The sequence below is a fragment of the Panthera onca genome, chromosome B4, assembly GCF_046562875.1.
Source record: "Panthera onca isolate mPanOnc1 chromosome B4, mPanOnc1 haplotype 2, whole genome shotgun sequence".
Taxonomy (NCBI): domain Eukaryota; kingdom Metazoa; phylum Chordata; class Mammalia; order Carnivora; family Felidae; genus Panthera; species Panthera onca.
The window spans coordinates 132,687,798-132,707,301 of NC_138345.1; the positions used below are offsets into that span (position 1 = coordinate 132,687,798).

The following is a 19,504-nucleotide window of genomic DNA, read 5'->3' on the forward strand; positions in this document are numbered from 1 at the left end:
CCACTCATGCTCTCTCTTTCTCAAAATAAATAAATACACTTTTTTTTTTAATTGAGGGTGCAGAAATAAAACCTTACATCTATGGTCAACTGATTTTTATAAGGGTGCCAGTATAATTCAATGGGGGAAGGAATAGTCTTTTCAGCAGGTAGTAGTGGGACAACTGGATATCTACACGCAAAAGAATGAGACTGGAACTCTACTTCACGCCATACACAAAAATTTAGATCCAAGATCTAAATGGAAGAGCTAAAACACTGAAACTCTTAGAAAAAAACATAGGTGAGAATCTTCATTGATTTCTTACATATGACACTTGAAGCACAAGCACCAAAGGAAAGCAGATAAACTGGACTTCATCAAAATTTAATCAAGCAAGTAAAAAAGACAACCTAAGAATGGGAGAAGATATTTGCAAGTCACAAGATAGAGGTCTTGTATCCAGAATATAAAAAACTCAACACATAAAAAGAAAAAAAAAAACCCAACAATTAAAAATGGACAAAGGATTTGTACAGCCATTTCTTCAAAGAAGATATATAAATGGCCAACAAGGGCATAGAAAGATGCTCAACATCATTAGTCTTTAGGGAAACGTAAATTGAAACCGCAGCGAGATACTACTTTTCACCTCCAGTAGGATGGCTCTAATCAAAAAGATGGACAAGAACAAGTGTTGTCAAGGATATGGAAAAACAGGAACCCTCTTACATGGCTGGTAAGAATGTAAAATGGCGCGGCTGCTAAGGAAAACCAGTTGCTGGTTCCTCAAAAAGCTGAACATCGAATTGCCATACGACCCAGCAACTCCACTCCTAAGCATACACCCAACGGAACTGAAAGCAGAGGCTCAAACTGACACTTGAAGGCTTTTGTCATTGCGGCCCAATTCACAATAGCCAAAATGTGAAAACAACCCAAGAATCGACCATCAGATGAATAAACAAAATGTGGTATGTTTATACAACGGAAAGTTATTCAGCTACAAAAAGAATGAAGTTCACATCAAGTATGTGAAATAAGCCAAAAACAAAAGGGCAAATACTATATGATTCACTTCCACGAGGTACCCCGAAGAGGTGAATTTATAGAGATAGAAGGTAGATTAGAGATTAGCAGGAGAGCTTTATTGCCCAATGATTATGGAGGTGCTTTTTTTTTTTTTTTTAAGTTTACTTATTTATGTTGAAAGAGAAAGTGAGCACGGGAGGGACAGAGAGAGAGAGAGAGAGAGAGAGAGAGAAAGAGAGAGAGGGACTTCCAAGCAGGTTCCACACTGTCAGCATGGAGCCCAGCACAGGGCTTGAATTCACAAACTGTGAGATCACGACCTGAGCCAAAACCAAGAGTCAGACGCTCAACCAACTGAGCCACTCAAGTGCCCCACAGTTAATGGAGTTTCTGCCTGGGGTGATGAAAGTTTTGGAAGTAGACAGTGGCAATGGTTGTGCCACGCTGTGAATGTAATTAATGTCACGGAATTGCATGCTTAAAATGACAAATTTGGTTATTTACATTTTATCCCAATTTTTAAAAGTTAACAATATACCTAAAACCATAGGATTGTAGACTTTAGATGGGTGAATTGTCTGACATGCGAATTATATTGCAATAAAGCTGATTTTTAAAATGCGAAGAAAAAAAGAAAAAGAAACGAGCTCTCAGGCTATAAAAAGGACATGGGAGAATCTTAAATGCAGACTGTCAAGTAAAGAAAGGAGTCTGAAAAAGCTACATCGTATATGATTCCAATTACATAATATTCTGGAAAAGGCAAAACTATAAAGACAATAAAAAGATCAGTGGCTACCAAGGGTCCCAGGCAGGGGAGAAAGGAGGAACAGGTAGAACACAGGACATTTTCAAGGCAGTGAAACTATTATGATACTGGAGCGGTAGGTACACGACGTGCGTTTTTCAAAACCCGCAGAACAGAACAGCAAGAGTGAACCCTAAGGTCAACAAAGGACTTTAGCGAACGTGTTAATACTGGTTATTAGTCAATTGTTACAAACGTACCACACTAATGCGAGATGTTAACTGGAGAGGCAGTGTGTGCGATGGCGAAGGGTATGTGGGAACTCTGTACTTTCTGTGTAAATCTGTAAATCTTTTCTCTAAATCTCAAGCTGCTCTTAAAAAAGGTCTATTCTAAAAATGTATGCTTCACACAAAGACTGCACTGAATTGTATCCTTTTCTCATGATTCATAAGACTATTCACTTTAAATGCTAATTATAATTTTACATTAGATGGGGAGGAAATGCTTGGTTTTTTTAGCATTACAGAATACCAGACGTTTCCAAGTCATCTCAGTTTGGTATTCCCCATAACTGTTCCCTACTTCACCTCCTCCTCCACCCCCGACAAAATTATTTTATGACCTAAATTTTTGTATTCCTATACTTCCATCTAGATAGTCTTTGAGGATTCTGGAGTCTGTGGAAACGCTTCCTTACATTTATGACTAAATTCCAGTCCAGTTATAATTGTGAATTACGGTGACCTTATTACACCAAGCTGCCATGCTTCCTGTTTTATTCACTTTGTTCATCTTCTACGAGCTATCGTTTTATCGGGAACCTTACGTGTGTTAGTTTTACACATTCCTTTGAAAGAAAATTGCTCTCTAAGGCACTGAAGAGTCAACACGAAGTCTTCTGGAAACTGTAACTGTCCCAGAGAAAGGGAGCTAATACATTTGAGAATAACTTTCCCCCAGCTCCTGGTTCAAAACGATCCCTTCCCAAACGTCTAATCTTTAGTGGCACACCACAGACATTGCTTTTACCTTGGTCTTTTCCAGCTTCATCTATGTGTTGAAAATCTTTTAGTGTCTGAAGTTTACAGAACCCCTCTCTGCAATGCTGGATAACTTCCTTTGATCCATTCTTGATGAGATAATCCATGAGCGTAAGGGATTTGTACACATGACGCCAGCTCTTCCCATGGTCACCGAGTCTCTGCCATAGCATATTCATAATCTCTGACAGAGAAATTGTGTTGAAAGTCAGGTCACTGATATCTAACATGAGAGAACTAGAAGGACCCCAAGGGTCATTGGAAGTTGCTTCCCTGACTTTTATTTCGGCATCTGAGTAATTCTTCATGAAGTTTTTCACTTGCCTCCTGAATGCCATCGGTAAGAAGTTTGAAGGTGGGATGGGGGTGGGAGCAACGGAAAAGGAGTTCATATAATTGGTTTATAAAATTGAGAGGTAATTGGCCCCCAGTTCGGCTGCTCCCAAACACAAATGATTAATCTCCATTTTGACGAGGCATCAATTTCCTGCAAAGCAAAGCACAAAAAATAGGTAAGTGAAAGCTTTTCTGAGAAGTCTACAGAAGACCAAGTCAGTGTGAGAAATGTAGTTTTACTTAGAAATCAGCCCCTCACTTACAGGAGCCAGAATTGAGGGCACTATATAAAATTCTCCTAGGAGCTGTATGGGAAAATCTCTCATGAGGGCTTGGCCCATATTATGTGAAGAAATACAGGTGGTGTTTTTAGTCCTAAACGTTTCTGCAGAAAATTTTCACTCAATCACTCAACCTCTTTGGCCAGAAATAAAATTATCTTAAAGCATTACATGGACAGTGGGCAAGTCAGTTTCAGAGAATGGAACTTGGGGGGGCATCTGGGTGGCTCAGTCGGTGAGGCATCAGGCTTCGGCTCAGGTTGTGATCTCACGGTTCGTGGGTTCGAGCCCCGCGTGGGGCTCTGTGCTGACAGCTCAGAGCCTGGAGCCTGCTTCGGATTCTGTGTCTCCCTCTCTCTCTGCCTGTTCCCTGCTCGCTCACTCTCTCAAAAATAAATAAATAAACATTAAAAACAAAGAAAATGGAACTTGTGCTCTGACATCTCATGCTTGAGACTTGTCTTGTATAAAATAGTGTGTCCCAAAGGTAATTAAGATGGTTAACGACTGAGTCTTAGCGTCATCAAGTGACCCTGTGGTTGTATTCTTCTTAGAACTACAAGTCACTAGAATCAGATCTAAATATGTTCTGCTTTCTTGTTAATCTGAAAGTAGGGAGGGTTGTGGACCATTAATGCAAGGAGCTGCACCTCAGCAGACTCCACATCTAACTCAGGGTACCCTCGACCCATGTGTAAGGTTAATAAGGTCAAGGAAAAGGTTAAATTACTTTCTTTACTGGGCTTCAGTAAAGGAAGTATGTGTTTAGGACTAAACAATGTCAATAGTGTAATTCAAATGGGGTAACAACTTCCCTAAAACGTGGAGTGATTATCAGTGGGATCTGTCAGATCCCAGAACAAGGGCGCACAAAGCGTGCCCACTGAGGTTGACACAAAATACGCTAAAACCTTAAATGGTTTTAAGGTTTTGAGATCTGCAGCCCCAAAACCTTAAATGATGCTTCTGATCAATTCACAGCTCACATGAAACCATTCCCTTCCTCCTTTGTCATTGCTTTGCATTAAGGTGGGTCAGTTGGTTTGCATTTTCCCTGGTGATTCACCACCGATGGCCACCGAGATCATGCACTAAATTGATTTTGAGCCCTGACAAGCATCCAGAGCCAGTGAAGCCTCAACGATCTATAATCAGATTTTACTAGAGAAACGGCACACACACAAAAGAAAAACATTAAAATCCATAACAAATTTGTCTTGTTTTCAGTGTTGTTTTTCTTCCTTGACCTTCACAACTCCCAGCTCAGGTTTGATCAATTTCTGTGTGTGTATTTAAGGAAGACATAAATTTTCAGAAGCAAACTAAATGAGTTATCCCTTCTTTTTCAAAAAATAAGAGAAGGGGATAATCAACTTTTTTTTTTTTTTTTTTTTTGGTAAAAGTACAACACATCCTCAAATACACAAGATAGAAAATGTATCAGTTTAATTAACATTTCTCTTATATTAACATTTAATTGACCATCATCAACCCTAGGAAGAAAACAATAAGTTGTGTGTTTTTACAATTTTCTGATTTTCTCTCTTGTTTGCACTTCAAACACAGGCATTTTTATCTGACTCATTCCTGCAGCAAAAACCAGATTTATAATGTGTTTCAATAAGCTATTAAAATTTTCAACCATGAGGGCTTTCTTTTTCTATTGTCCTTTTTTCCCTTCTACCAAAGCTCAGTCAATGCAGAGATGCACTGTGACACTGGCTTAGAGCAACAAATATTGATCTGTTTCCTCACAAGTCTATTAAAAAAAAAAAAACAAACCTGTTAGAATCATAACCTGCTGATGAACAACAGTCATCAAACACGCTCGTTTTTCCTTTTTTTTTTGTCTAGCTACCTATCTATATTTTGGAGGAAGAAAATTCTAATTTTTTAGGTTTTCCTATATTCTCTAAATTGCATTTGAAAAATGCTTTCTTAAATAAATTTTCTGCCCCAGGAAAGTATCTAAATAATTGGCTTCAATTCAATAGGGCAGTTTAAAATGGAGGTGCTTGACATTATACTGAAATTAAATACATTCCCAACCATTAGTAAAACCCCGAAGAAAAAAGTCTGGCTAGGTGAATTACTATCATTTTACTAATGCATTAGTACTTTATGACACGACCAGAGAATATGTAAGACACCATTCTGCTATTGGCTTCTTTTCAGATTAACAAGTTCAGCTGGTGTTAGTTGTAAATTGTATGTTGGTTTTATGTGTTTTAGACACCGGACTACATGCAAATGTTCAGTTTACTCACACCATCAGAGACTTGAGATAGTAATTACGGTGATACGACATCTGAGACAGAAGTGATGCCTGAGAGGGTAAATTTACACACCTGAATTTTGGTTGTCTGGCTACCCTAACCTCTAGAATACTTAGAAACGGAGGGAAGTAAGATACTCTATGTCACAGAGCTGGGTCACCTCCTCCGGGAGGCCTTCAGCAAGCACACTAACTACTTAGATCTTCCCAGATACTCTTTCTGCACCAGGTTTATTTCCTTCACGGCACTTACCACGATCTGTACTTGTGCATTTGTCATTTGCTTTCTTCACCACCAGACTAGAAGCTCCGTGACGGCAGGGACCATGACCATCTTATTTACAAGGCAGTATAATCCTATTGCCCAACAGGTACCTAGAACATAGTAGATACTCGAGAAACAGGTGTTGAGTGAATGCCCAAATGACTGAGTGACTCTGCTTTGGGATAAACCCGCATTGGCTCCGCAGTTTTGGATTATGAACACGATATTTCGAAAAATATATTACAGTCCTGTAACTGTCAAGTAAAATCCTAGAGTGTGGAGCAAATCTTTTCAAATTAATCAGTAAGTATTTCTTGAGTATCTACCATTTGTATTGCTTTGTGGATGACATAAGAAATCTAAAACATGATCCCAACATGCAAAAACCAGTGTCTGGTTAAGGGGCTTTTTTCCTTAAATAATTCCAAAATAAACAACGGGATGAGGTCTCTTGGTTCTCTTCTTAGAGTTGCCCACTTCCACAATGCTTTGGCAAACGCTGTTTCCTCCCCCAACTTTACCTTGATCACAACAGGAAATCCTGTAAGCTATCAAGGGACATTATGGAATTCAAACCCAAGGTTTTTTCTTAGACTTTTGAAGGGTAATGCAGTGCCTGTACCATAAGTCACATGATAACCACAGTAAGGTGTGGGGTGGGGGGGGGGGGGGCGCGCTCGGAACAAACAAACATTAACATGACTGCAAAAACTTGTTCGTATTTGGAATAAATAAAGACAAATGGCTCGCTTCAATTCAGGTCTTGCGGCCAAATGAGTTGAGGGAAAAACTGGTCTTCAAAACTCTTTGGATGTCAGAATCAAGAACAAGGGATGGAGAAGCCGAAAGGGACTATACCCGACGACCTAGGACAATAACAAGGGCAGCATCGAAGAGGCTGAGCGCAAGCGGCATCTGGAAAGATCCATTTAGGGTAGTGCTACGAAGAGAGTGCTATAGGTTCTGCCTATAGACTTAAGTTTACCCAGGAGAAAAAAAAAAGTTCTGGACAAGACTGTCATGGGTGAGTGACTGCAGAGAATACCAAGATGGCATTAGGAGGTGTTACCATTTCGATGGGAAGAATACGGCAAGAGGCAGAGAAACCAACTTTTTGGAGCCCTCCTGTATGTTCATTAATTCAATCAACTGTTAGCTTTCTAGTTTACCATGTAGCAGACTCCATTCTAAGAAACGGGGGGAAGATGCACAAGACACAGACCCCTCCCGGAATAAAGGGCTACTCGTTTTCGAATGCTCACAATGTACTCACGCCTCGCATACCTCATCTCATTAATTAGGATTCCAAAGGCCTGGATTTGAGGTCCTGCTCTGCCATTCCCTAATCAAGGCTCAACAACTTCTCTGAGCCCCTGTTCCCTCATCTGCAGCATAAAGAATAATCACCACACAGAAAGAACTGTCGAGAAGAAGAAATGAGATGCTCCAGAAAGAATTCTGAACGTGAAGGGTGAAGGCTGAGAGAGAATCAGCTTCCTGTAGACGGGGTCTTTCCTTGGCATCCATTTCTTCATTCATTCAACAACCACTTCAGAACGACCACTGCGTGCGACGCAGGCCCTAAGTCACATGGAGTCACACGGCTGAACCAGCCCACTGACTGCCGTCGGCGAGCCCGCAGTTTACTTGGAGGGGAAGGTTGGGCCGCACAGAAGCTTCTAGAAGAAGGGCGTGACATGATGGCGTCACACAGCGGGGGCCTTCCCTCACGCAAAGCATGGTGGCCTCGGCCCCCTAGCGCCCGCGCCCGCACCCGCACAGCGACGGCACCGGCCTGGGACAGGAGGCAGGGAGCAGCCCCTCCATGCCCGCCTGCACCCACAAACAAGAATCCACTACCTGAGGGGAAGATCCAGCCACCAGCGTCGGGGCCTACTTCTGCTCAAATTCAAGCCCCTCGTTCCCACGCTGATCGCCTCCTGCGGCCGGGCGCCAGCGCCCATGCCTTTCCCCACTTCCGCTTCCTCACTTCCGGCCCCTCACTTCCGGCTTGTGGGAGGTCTGGTGCCCGCTGCTCCCAGGGCGTCCAGCAAAAGGGACGGGAGGGGTTAAAATGATCCAACTTGGGGCTATCAAGTGGGATGAAGGCAAATGTCTTCACTTAACAACCTATGGGGCTATGATGCTGCCCTATTCCTCCTTTCAAAGAGAAGTTTTTACAATTTGTGTTACCGATGTATTTTAACTGACTGGATCCGGCACCCGCAGCTGATCTCCACCTCAAAGGAGTGTAATAATGGTAGTTTTCCAGGGATGAAAAGAGCAGTGTGTGTGATGGGCAGTGACAGAGTGCCTCCAGTGAGGGCTTCGGGTACCGCTGACGCGCAGTCGTTGAAATATTCACCCGATCTTCACGGAGCGCCCACTGCGTGCCAGGGATCCCGCTAAGCTGTAAGGACGAAAGGACCCAGAGAGGAAGAATGAGTCCAATGCTGCCTGAGTTTACAGACTAGTGGAGGTGACAGGCACCGTCACAGAGGATTGTGACAAGGTATGTATCTGGTAATAAGAGAGGAGAGAGCATCTAATTCTGCCAAGGTGTATTTAAGGGCAGGTTTCACGGAAAGCTTTGCATCAGAATCTTAAAGGATGACAGGGAGTTCACTGGATAGACAAAGTGGAGGAGCCCATTAGAGGCAAAGGACACATCATGTGTAAAGACTTGAAAGCTGAGAGAGCCTATTATCTTGGTCAGACTGCAAGTCCTGCAGTTCCTGTGGCTTCTCAAAGGCTATTTGTGGAACAGCAAAGGTAGATGAAACGGCAGTGGAAAGTCAGGTCATGAAAGACCTTGTCCATACTGCTAGGTGATCCTACCTGGTAGGCATTGAAAATATAATCAAGCCCATGTTTTCAAAGACTATGCCAATATTCCGCCAGGATGGAGGGAATAGACTTAGACAATAGCAAAATTCTTCACAGATGAAAGTAACTTTGTTTTTAGCTCCTACGACTTCAATCATAATTATTATTTTAACAGATCTCACGATCAGTACTGACACGTAGGTAGGTAATTATAATATAAAATGGCAGGAGATATGAAAGAAGCTGGTGTGTTTATAATATTGCTTAGCTGGCTATCATTTAGAGGAGTGAGGATAGTAGCCAGAGGGAAATTAAAAAGGTAGCCTAGAAAGATTGTTCAGGGCCTTGAATGCCATGCTAAGCTGTTATTCTATAAAACAGTGGGGGACAGACAGCAAGTATTTTATATAGTGAGTGATAGTTTATGAAGATTTTTTTCTAGGCATATCTTATGTAAACTTCAAAGGAACTCTGAAAAGTAGGTATAATTATTCCATTTTACAAATGAGGAAGTTGAGTTTGGGGAACATGCATTCATTCTACATTATTGAGCACCTGCTAAGGGCCAGGCACGATGTTGAGCTATGGGAATACAAAGAAGTAATAGTCTAATTAAAAAGACAAAAATAAATTAGCAATTATAATAAGTTGCTGTGATAAAAATGTTTGGGGAGTAAAAAGAGGATTTGTCTAAATCTACATAATTAGAGAAGTCTTCCTGGAAGAGGTGAACTTGAGCTGAGTTTGAAGGAACAAATACGTTACACAAATTGCCCAGAGATATTCAACCAGCAAGCTGTTTGGCTGGAACTTGACCCAAATTTTCAGTGTCCAATCTATGCCCTTTCCTCTACCCCAAGGACCAATTTTTGGTCTTTGATGTTGAGCTCTATTGACATTCTTTTTTTTTTTTTTTTAATGTTTATTTATTTTTGAGAGAGAGAGACAGTATGAGTGAGGGAGGAGCAGAGAGAGGGAGACACAGAATCCGAAGCAGTCTCCATCCAGGCTCTGAGCTGTCAGCACAGAGCCCGATGTGGGGCTCGAACTCACGAGCCGCGAGATCATGACCAGAGCTGAAGTCAGACGGCTACTGACCTAGCCACCCAGGCGCCCCTCTTTTTTTTTTTTTTAATATTATTTTCAAGTAATCTCTACACCCAATGTGGGGCTCGAACTCACAATCCTGAGATCAAGAGCCACATGCTCCACCGACTGAGCTAGCCAGGCGTCCCTCCATTGACATTCTCAGTCACAAGTCTACCTGTTGCAGTTTGAAAAGGTTGGATCCCAGTTTTTCCTTTTCAAACCCATTCATTTCCTCCTTTTGGAATGGATCTTCGGATGTCTTTGAAAGAGAGTTGATTAGGCTCAGCAAAACTGTAAAGTGTTCTCTACCTAGTGGAATTAACTTCATTAAAGTGACATAATGTGAGAGGCCTTTCTCTGCTTTCTTCCATTTGGGGGCACCATAATTTAGGTGCAGTACTGTAGCTCACCAAATACACGGTTTTACAATTATGACTTGGTGTGGTTTTTTCCCCCCTGAACTTGGAGTTTTGTAAAAGTGAACAGTTCTCTTCGCTTGGTTTCTAGGATCTCGTTGCTTGTCATCTCCTTGGCTGGTTCCTTCTCATTTCTCTGACCTCTCAACTTTGAAGGGGTCTGTTCTCTATCAATATCCATTCCCTGGGTGGCTTTATCCAGTTTCATAAATTTAAATACATTCCATCTCTCTCAACAACTCTCAAGTTTGTATCTCCAGCACTAACCTCTCCTGACCTCCAGACTCATATCTATCTTGACATCCCCACTGGTCTTTCTCATAGACATCTCAAACTTAATATGTCCAAAACCAAACTTTGGATCTTCCAAGCTTGTTCCCCCATCTCAGTGATGACACATCCTTGCTTCTCACTTCTCAGGCCATGAACCTTGGAGTCACCATTGACACCCCTCTTTGTCGCCCAGACTTCACATCTTATCATCAGCTCACCGTTAAATGCAGGGTGGCCACCAAGTCTGGGTAATATGAGGTTGGTAGGTGATAAATGGTTCATCAATGCCACAGTGTAATTCACAGGAAAGTAATAACATTGATGTTTCCAGACTTTGTGGTCACCCTGTATATTCAGAATTCACACATTTCCCACCACCTCCACTCTCTACCACCTGTCCTAAGTTGCTGGCTTCTCTTGCCAGGACTTTTGCAGTAGCTTCCTAACTGGCCTCCCTGCTTCTCCTCTTGCTCCCTTATGATTTAATCTCAACACAACAATCAGAGTGATGCTTCTAAAGCCTAAAACCCAAGCGAGATCATGTAACTCCCCAGTTCAAAATCTTCCATCGGCTCCTGTTTGACTCAGAATAAAACTATGACCAGCAAGGTCCTATGTGTTCCGGCCCCTGCTCTCTCTCTCACCTCCATCCTGACTCCTCTCCTCCTCTCTCATTGTATCAAGCTCGCTCCCACCATAAGGCGTTGCACTTGCCGGTCCCTAAACCTGCAAAAGCTATTTCTCCAGAGAGCCATCAGCCTGGCTCCCTCACTTTGTTCTGGACTTAGCTCAAACGTCCTTTGATCTCCCAATAAAATTGCAACCCCCGCCCCCCCAACGTCAGCTACACTCTCTCCAACCCTTGCCTCATTTTATGATTCTCTATAGTAGTACAACCATCTGATATATGTAATTATTTCTCTGTCTGACAGAAGGTAAGATCCAGGAGGGCAAGGACTATGTTTGGTTCCCTGCTATATTCCCAGCACTTAGAACAGGCCTAATGCAGAGTGGGTATTCAAACTTTATTTACTGAATGAATGGAAAGAGAATGTCTGAATCTGTACTACTGCATGAGTACACCCTTTACCATAAAGGTAAGTTAAACATAATTATGTACAAGAAATTCTGATATTAACAATGACCCCTCAAAAGGAACTGCTGAAACTTTTAAAATGAGTATGGTTTTAAAAGAAAATTTCTCTATTATGGAGAAGTCCAGATTTCACATATTCTTGAATCCTCCCAATTTTGCTGATATTTTCGGAGTGTCCCAGGATTGTGCCAGCATTCTCGCATTAGAGTCTTTATTCTTAGCTTCTGCCTTTGCACTTGCTCGATTACAGAGCATCCATGAAATAGATCAGTAGAGTGGCCTCACTCTCCTGTCAATATGCTCTATAACATGTCTGTTGATCATTACTTACTATTGAAATAACTTCTCTTTTTTTGAGATTTTCCTGTTCTGCATTCCGTCCCACACTTGTAAGGGAAAGGGTTCTATTCTGCTCCCCGAGGGGTAGTACCCTGTGGAAAAGCAGCTTCCTCATTACAGTGCAAGCTGAAAACACCCTGATACTTCCTACAGTATCCACTTGTCTATCCACTTGTCTTTTCTCCTTCCTTCCCACTCTCACTGTTCAACAACTTTGAAACCACTGACTTGGGATAGGACTGTGACCAGAGGATTTCAGTGTCTGAAAACTGGCTATGAAGCTACTGGGTATAATGATGGAATCCAAAAAGGTCCTTAGACCATGAAGTCTGAAGAACACTAAGGCCAACGTTGAGATGTTTATTGTTCTAAAGTCCATGACCTGCTGTTACCTTTAAAATTCTATCTTAATAACCTGTGGAAATAGTGGGAACTCTGATCAGACACAACTTGCATTATTTAACAAGCTTGCATTAACAAAAAGAAAATCCTGGATTAAGGAGTTGGGAATAGCAAATGACCTCCTTTAACTCATTCAATAAATATTTATTGAGCACCTACTGTGACCAAAATATGCTGATGATTCCAAACCAGATTCTTCTTTTCCATTTCAATAAAATTGCTGAGCAATTATAACCAAGGAGAACTCCCCCTCCCAAAAAAAGGAAATTTCAAACAAGATTTAGGTACAAGGGGGCGAAAAGTTAAAAAAGGATATCATCTCATAATGTAGCGTGAGTCTAAATTTTAGAACTCCAAACTGAGTCTTATTTTTCTTATTATTTTTTTATACTTATTTTTATTTTGGGGAGAGAGACAGAGTATGAGTGGAGAGGGGCAGAGAGAGAGGGAGACAGCGTCTGAAGCAGGCTCCAGGCTCTGAGCTGTCAGCGCAGAGCCTGACATGGGGCTTGACAAACTCAAAGAACGTGGGGCTTGAGATCATGACCTGAGCCAAAGTCGGATGCTCAACCAACTGAGCCACCCAGGTGCCCCCAAACTGAGTCTTATATGATTCCCTCCTTCTTAGCCTTCAAGGAATTAATGCTAGGAAGAGCCTGTGAGCCAACATTTCCCTCTTTCTCTTGGGCCCAGTCCCTAAACTCTGACTGGTATCACGTAGCAAGTAGCAACGTCTCTTATTTTGTGCAAAGATGCAGCGTTGGCAATCCATTCTCTAGCAAGAGCAAAGAGAGAAAGAGGCCTTCACAGGCTGCACTTGGTATGGGAACCTAATGGGGGGGGGGGGGAGAACGTTGTTTTTTGTTTGTTTGGGTTTTTTGTTTTTTGTTTTTTTTTTTTTTACAAATTTTAAGGTTAGAACAAAGGAAGCTAAAGGTGACAACAACCTTAGGTCAGTGAAAAATCTTTAAATCCTAGGAGTCCTTTAGCCCAACCAACTCAGGAGAAAGGGAAATCTCAAAAATCTAAGTAACCAGTCCCAGCTCGTGCCTGACTGGCAAAATTGGGGTTAGAACTAATCCTGGCTCAAAACTGCTGCTTCTTTTTCTTTCTTTCTTTCTTTTTTTCCCCCCATTAAGGGTAATGTTACGGACTAAGAATAATATTATGGGCTGAGTGTACTAAGAAAGCATTTTTCGCTGGGATTTTAACTTTGTGAGTGATCCCAGGGTGATATTAAATAAGTTCCCCGAAGAAGTCCTAATTTTTCTCTGGATTCTTCAATGTACTAAGAGGAAATGGGAGCTTTCCTTCAGAGCGGCAGCAGCTTTGTTGATGGATCATCTCTAGGATTAGAGATTTTCTTATGTGAACATAATTGTTCGGGGGGGAAATTGTTAAAATTGAAACCAAGCAAAAAGAAGCAAAAGTGTTTCAGAGAACCTCCTGCATTTTAGTTCAACTCTGGCAGCAAGAAAACAAAACCGCATAATCTAAGGCTCACGCCCAACTCTCTGTAGCCCTTGTATCTGCTAGTTCCTGTGTGGTTTGCCTACAGACTACAGGGCTAACGGGGGGTAGTTTGGAGGAGGGAGTAAGAAATAAGGCAGAGAAGGAAACACTATTAATGGATCTGTGAGCTTGTACCCTGTTTTAATGCAGTCCTTGGAAGACACAAGGTGGACCTGTACTCTGACATGCAGTAATTTTGACGTGAGACTTCACCTTCCTTCTTGCAAGAGAGGATTCTATTAACTTGGTGTCAAAGCCAAGACATAGACTCAACCTCTTCTCTTCAAAAAGGTATGTCATTATACAACACCGGGCCATATACTCTAGAGATCTTGAACAGTTTTACAATTTGCAGCATATTCTCTGTGAGTCAAATTGAATTAAAATGAATCCCATGGGCTCTCTAAATATCGCTTTTTCACATTGTGGTCCATCAGCAAAGGTCTGTGAATCTTTGGCCTTCTCAATGCTTGTGGTGATGGGGTTCAATTTCCAGCAAAGGAACTTGTTCCTTACCTAGCCCAGCACACAAAATTCTCCACTAATTGGCTTCTGAGCCACCCCAGGGAGAGACTTGAGACCCATTACAGAGGTGAAATCCTCCCTTTCCACAGTCAGCATTCAATCCCTGTTGAAGGTGGGGATGACGGGCTGCGCAGAAATGAGTGAACGTTGGCACGATGGGGCCAGGATTGCTGTCTTACTTACATTTCTATTTCTCTTAATATTTATCTTCCCTTTACAAAGAACACCACTTTGGATTTCTTTACAAAGAGAAAACTTTACAATGAAATAGGTTTTGAGAGAACATCGTCAATCTTTGTCTCTTTATTGATAACTAGTGCCATGTCCTTAGGATGGTGTCCAGTTCAGGCATCGAGTCTGAAGACAAACTCCTTTATGCTCTCTGTCCCAACTGCTCCTGAATATGAGGGTTGAGTATACCCATCAAGGATTCCCCTAACTTAAAAATACCGTGTTTACGTGCCTGGAATGAGGCCTTGTTACCAGTGTATGTGTAACTTCATCTGCACGGTACTGAAAACACACATCCCCAGATAAATTAAGAGGGAAACGTTTAGGGTCTAAAAATCCAATGGAAAAGATTGCATGTGCTCATGTTATGTCGTCTGAGGGTGGGAATCCTCAGGCCGAAGCAACTTTTGTTCTACACAACTGCATTTATCATCGACTGATTCGTTCTTTAGTTGGGTCACCTTTTTGTTTGTTATTTTTGGTTTCAGAAAGAACATTTAATATAAGTAGATTCTGCTTATGAGTAGACCCAATATTGTCTATAAAACTTCATGTTTATAACATAATATTAAAGCAAACCTCTTTACAAAAGGATCCACTGGTAAACAAAGAACACCATGTAAATCTAGAGCCATCTAAGTGCATTTAGATTTCAAGTTTGAAAAATGATTATTTGGACTCTTTTCGAGAACTTTGTTTTTTGTAGACAGAGGCCTGTGTCATTGAATAAAACTACCTTTTTAGACTGGACTTGGAGTGTCTCTCATGTAGTAAACAGGAATCTTATTTTCCCTAAATTGTGATAGGTTCTTTTTTAAAATGACTTTACTGACACAGAGGGGAGGGAGGCTATCAATTTGCTCAATATCAATATGAGTAATACCTCCATTGCTTATATGATATTCTTCTGAATATCTTCTGCATCTTAGGTCCTGATGAAATTCCTTTCATAAGTCTAATTCAGTTGCTCTTCATAGAGCCTACTTCATTGGGATACTATAAGAATAAATGAGTTCGCACAGATGTTAAGTGCCTTGGGAAAAAGGCACTATGAAAATGCAAAATTATATCATTATGGATTATTTCTTTGAAACTTGGTCATTGTCTTTCCACTTTTATATAAAATATATATCCCTTACTGCCTGAAACCATCTCCTTTAGAACCGCTGCCTTCTGGAAGAGGTGAAGTTGATCTCGATTCCCACAAATTGCGTGATTCTCAGAGAATAATACCAATTCTTAAACAAGTAACAGTTAGTTGCTGCTGGATTCATCCTAGGGATAGACTCTTCATTTTCATACCCTCGTAAAACAAATTCAAAATTTGGTCAAGAATCTTTGAGACCTAAGTTATTTGAATCAAAAGATGGGGTTGATTGGCCCCCATTTTGTCCATTTTGAGTATTTGCTAAAGCATATCTTGATCTGTAAAGGATCAACACAGCCTCATGTGTCTCCATCTTTCTCTCTTTCTTTCTTTCTTTCTTTCTTCCTTCCTTTCTTTCGCCTGCCACTTTAAAATTCTCAGGAACAAAATAAATTTAACAAGTAAGCATTACAAACATGTATTGGGCATTTGCTATGTATTAAGACCCTGTATTAGGCACTGAGCTCTCTTCAACAATGTTAATATTAGGTTTCAAGAAGCTTGAGCCAATAGACAGTCAGTAAGCAATTTTTAAAAACACTTTTCTTTTTAAATATGCATTCACTGACAAACATTATAGAGAATGAAAAGAAATTATTACTAAGTACAGGAAGATAAAAGTCTTATATGCTCTCCAAAGACGATGTAAGACATTTTATGAAGAAAGTGAGGGAAATTGTCCAAACATAAAGAAAAGTCGAAGTATTAGTATAACGAATACCTCTAGACTCGCCTGCTAGGCTCACCAACTGCTATCTTTTTACCATATGTGTTCCATCCTTTTGGATTTCTTTCTGAAGTACTTGTAAGTTGCAGACAAAATGACACTTCACTCCTCAATAATTGGGTACACATCTAAGAATAGGGACATTCTCCTATATAACCACAATACTAACATTATACCTAGAAAATGAACTCTAATTCCTTAATATCATTTAATATTTAGACCATATCTAACCTTCACCATCTGATCTCCAAACACCTTCTGTACCTTTAAAAACAAAGTAGGATCTAATTTTTATAAAGAAAAGCACATTTTGCAATTGGCCTTTACGTCTTCTTGTTTAATAACTGGATTTTTTTGAAGAGTTAGACCAGTTATCTTGTAGAATGCCCCATGTTCTGGATTTGTTGTTCCCTCATGGTGTCATTTAATTTACTCCTCTGCCCCCTGTATTTCCTGTAAACTCCAAGCTTTGACTAACACATTGATTAGATTTCGAGTAAGCGTTTTTTACAGGCTGCTCCATATCACATCTCATCAGGAGGCACATAGTGCCAGGTTGTCCGTCTATTTGGGATTCTCAGTTTGATTATGGCTCAAGGTAGCGACCTCACTCCAGGGAGCTCTCGTTGTAAAGGTACTTTCTCCACCTTTGCAATTAACGAGTTACCTGAGGAGGTGACCGTTGGTGCTGGGGTAGCACCTTAGTTCCCAACAAACTTCACCTGATGGCATTAGATGATAATCCTTGCCAAAACCGACTCTTCCACTGAGGGATCGTATCCATGTTTTGTACACTTCGAAGAAGAATTAGACACACAAATTCGTCATTTTTAGCAACAATAGCAGGTATTATTGAATGCATACATTCAGGCAGTAACAACTACAACAACGATAATAAGGAACATTTACTGGGTGCTTGCTGTGGGTTTGGGGCCAGTCCTCCAGGTACTACCTGGGCCAGGTGGGACAAGCTAGTCTTTCTGTGCCTTTGTTTCTTAAGTTACAAAATGAGAGTAATAAAGGTACCTATCTCATCGCATTGTTTTGGAAACTAAATATAGTTGACTCTTGAACAACATAGATTTGACTGCACGGGTCCACTTACACTTGGATTTTCTTCCATAACTACAGTACAGGACTGTACATGTATTTTCTTTTCCTTATGATTTTCTTAATAACATTTTCTTCTCTCTAGCTTACTTCATGGTAGGAAAACAGTGTATGATACATAGAACAAGCAAAGTTGGTGTAATCGAGTGTTCATGTTATTGGCTGGGCTGCTGGTCAACAGTAGTCTATCAGTAGTTATGTTTGGGGGGAGTCAAAAGTTAAATACAGATTTTCTTTTTTTTTCTTTTTTTTCTTTTTTTAATGCTTAAGAGAGAGTGCACACAAGAGGGGCAAGGGCAGAGAGAGAAAGGGAGAGAGACAATTTCCAAGCAGGCTCCACGCTATCAGCGCAGAGCCCAACGTGGGGCTCGAACCCATGAACTGTGAGATCGTGACCTGAGCCGAAATCAAGAGTTGGACGTTCAACCAACTGAGCCACCCAGGCGCCCCTAAAAGTTATACACAGATTTTCGATTGTGTCCCAACCTGCACACTGTTCAAGGAGCAACTGTAAATTATACATGTGAAGTCCCTAAAATGGTGTCTTTCTGAAGACAGGCCCATTTAATGAGAAGTGACACAAATGGAACCAAATGGGAATCAGTAACAGGACCTCACGCCACCACCACCCACGTTTTAAGTTCTTGTAAGTAACCGAAAATCTGGGAGCCAAGATATATTTTAGGTTTTGTTCATCTGAATGATAACAGTACATTAAGCATAGATGAGGATACTTATTTCATTTACATAGCTTAAGGCTCTGTATGAGAAACTTTCAACAAAAGATGTCACTAGGAACTGAAAAATATAGAACCATGTAGGAATAGGAGGGAAGCAAACAGAAAGGAATAATACGAGAGGGAAGTTATGAGTCCGCAGAGCCCTGGGGCAGGAGATGGTATTTTGATATAGTCAAGAGGGGAAAAAACTCCCTCTCATTTTCCACATTTCTGTACCGTATAAGATTTTACCACTAAAACACAGGAGGATACCCATTGTCAAATTTATAAAAGCTCCCACTGGATTTCTTTATGGGATGATGGATGAGTCTTACAAGTAGGTAACTTCCCTGGTCGGGTATCTCATACTCTCAGATATTCCAGAAGGCAGTCTCTGCTTCTGAAACAAAGAACTGTATGCAGAAAAGGCCTTAAAACCAGTGTTCGTCCCTGCACCTTCATCAGCATTACAAAAGGGTTCCAGTACTGTCTTCTCCACTCCCTCAATTGCCCTACAGAAAGCTCTCAAGTGTAATTTTCTAAAGAGAACTAAGAATAAATGAGAAAAAAAAAAATCCAACATTAATAATGTTTTTATGCACTTCGAACACAGTCATTGCTAAATTGGTTCTGCCTTTTTATGTTTTTTAATGAAAAGCAGCCTAATTGATCAATTGGTCATGAATAATACTTTTTCATTTGTTTTTCTCCACGCCGCTCAGCCTTCCAGAACCACGGGCGTAATGCGGCAGCCTACAAAGGGTTTATGATTTGTGTCTTTTGTCTAGTGCTTTATGGGAAAATACTGGAAGCAAACTGCTGAGAACTCAGTAGGAACTCAGTAAATAATAAGTAGATAGTTCACTTGTTAAATATGGCTTTAAAGAAATCTCTTTCAGATAACCAGGAAATATTACGAGGGAGGTACACAAGTAGGGAAAAAAAAAAAAAACAACAAAGTCCCTGGTTGATTGGTCATTTGCAATTTCTATTCACTGGGGAGACTGGGTAGCTGAGTGGGTTAAATGTCCATCTCTTGATCTCAGCTCAGGTCATGATCTCACAGTTCCCAAGTTCGAGCCCCACATCGGGCTCTGTGCTGATGGTGCTCCGCCTGCCTGGGATTCTGTCTC

The 19,504-nt window shown here is 41.0% G+C and overlaps 2 protein-coding genes across 9 annotated transcripts in view; one reads left to right on the top strand and one right to left on the bottom strand.

Annotated features, from left to right (window-relative positions):
- ENTHD1 (ENTH domain containing 1) overlaps positions 1–8,387 on the bottom strand; it is a 104,414-nt gene extending 96,027 nt beyond the window's left edge. Inside the window, exons 1-3 of one of the 5 annotated variants that reach the window (XM_060656272.3) lie at positions 7,820–7,905; positions 5,948–6,069; positions 2,792–3,289 (exon numbers count right to left, since the gene is read on the bottom strand). In XM_060656272.3, the coding sequence (XP_060512255.1) occupies positions 2,792–3,194 (403 nt within the window). In that variant the 5' untranslated portion in view covers positions 3,195–3,289; positions 5,948–6,069; positions 7,820–7,905. Of the gene's footprint in view, positions 1–2,791; positions 3,290–5,947; positions 6,070–7,819; positions 7,927–8,152; positions 8,227–8,324 lie in introns of those variants that run through there. The other 4 variants (XM_060656274.2, XM_060656273.3, XM_060656271.2 and 1 more) reach the window with 4 other exon arrangements.
- Positions 8,347–19,504, top strand: part of GRAP2 (GRB2 related adaptor protein 2) — a 66,064-nt gene continuing 54,906 nt past the window's right edge. The window contains exons 1-3 of one of the 4 annotated variants that reach the window (XM_060656279.3): positions 8,347–8,471; positions 14,063–14,203; positions 18,207–18,298. In XM_060656279.3, coding sequence (XP_060512262.3) covers positions 18,220–18,298 — 79 coding nt within the window. In that variant the 5' untranslated portion in view covers positions 8,347–8,471; positions 14,063–14,203; positions 18,207–18,219. Of the gene's footprint in view, positions 8,472–13,872; positions 14,204–18,206; positions 18,299–19,504 lie in introns of those variants that run through there. The other 3 variants (XM_060656277.3, XM_060656280.3, XM_060656281.3) reach the window with 3 other exon arrangements.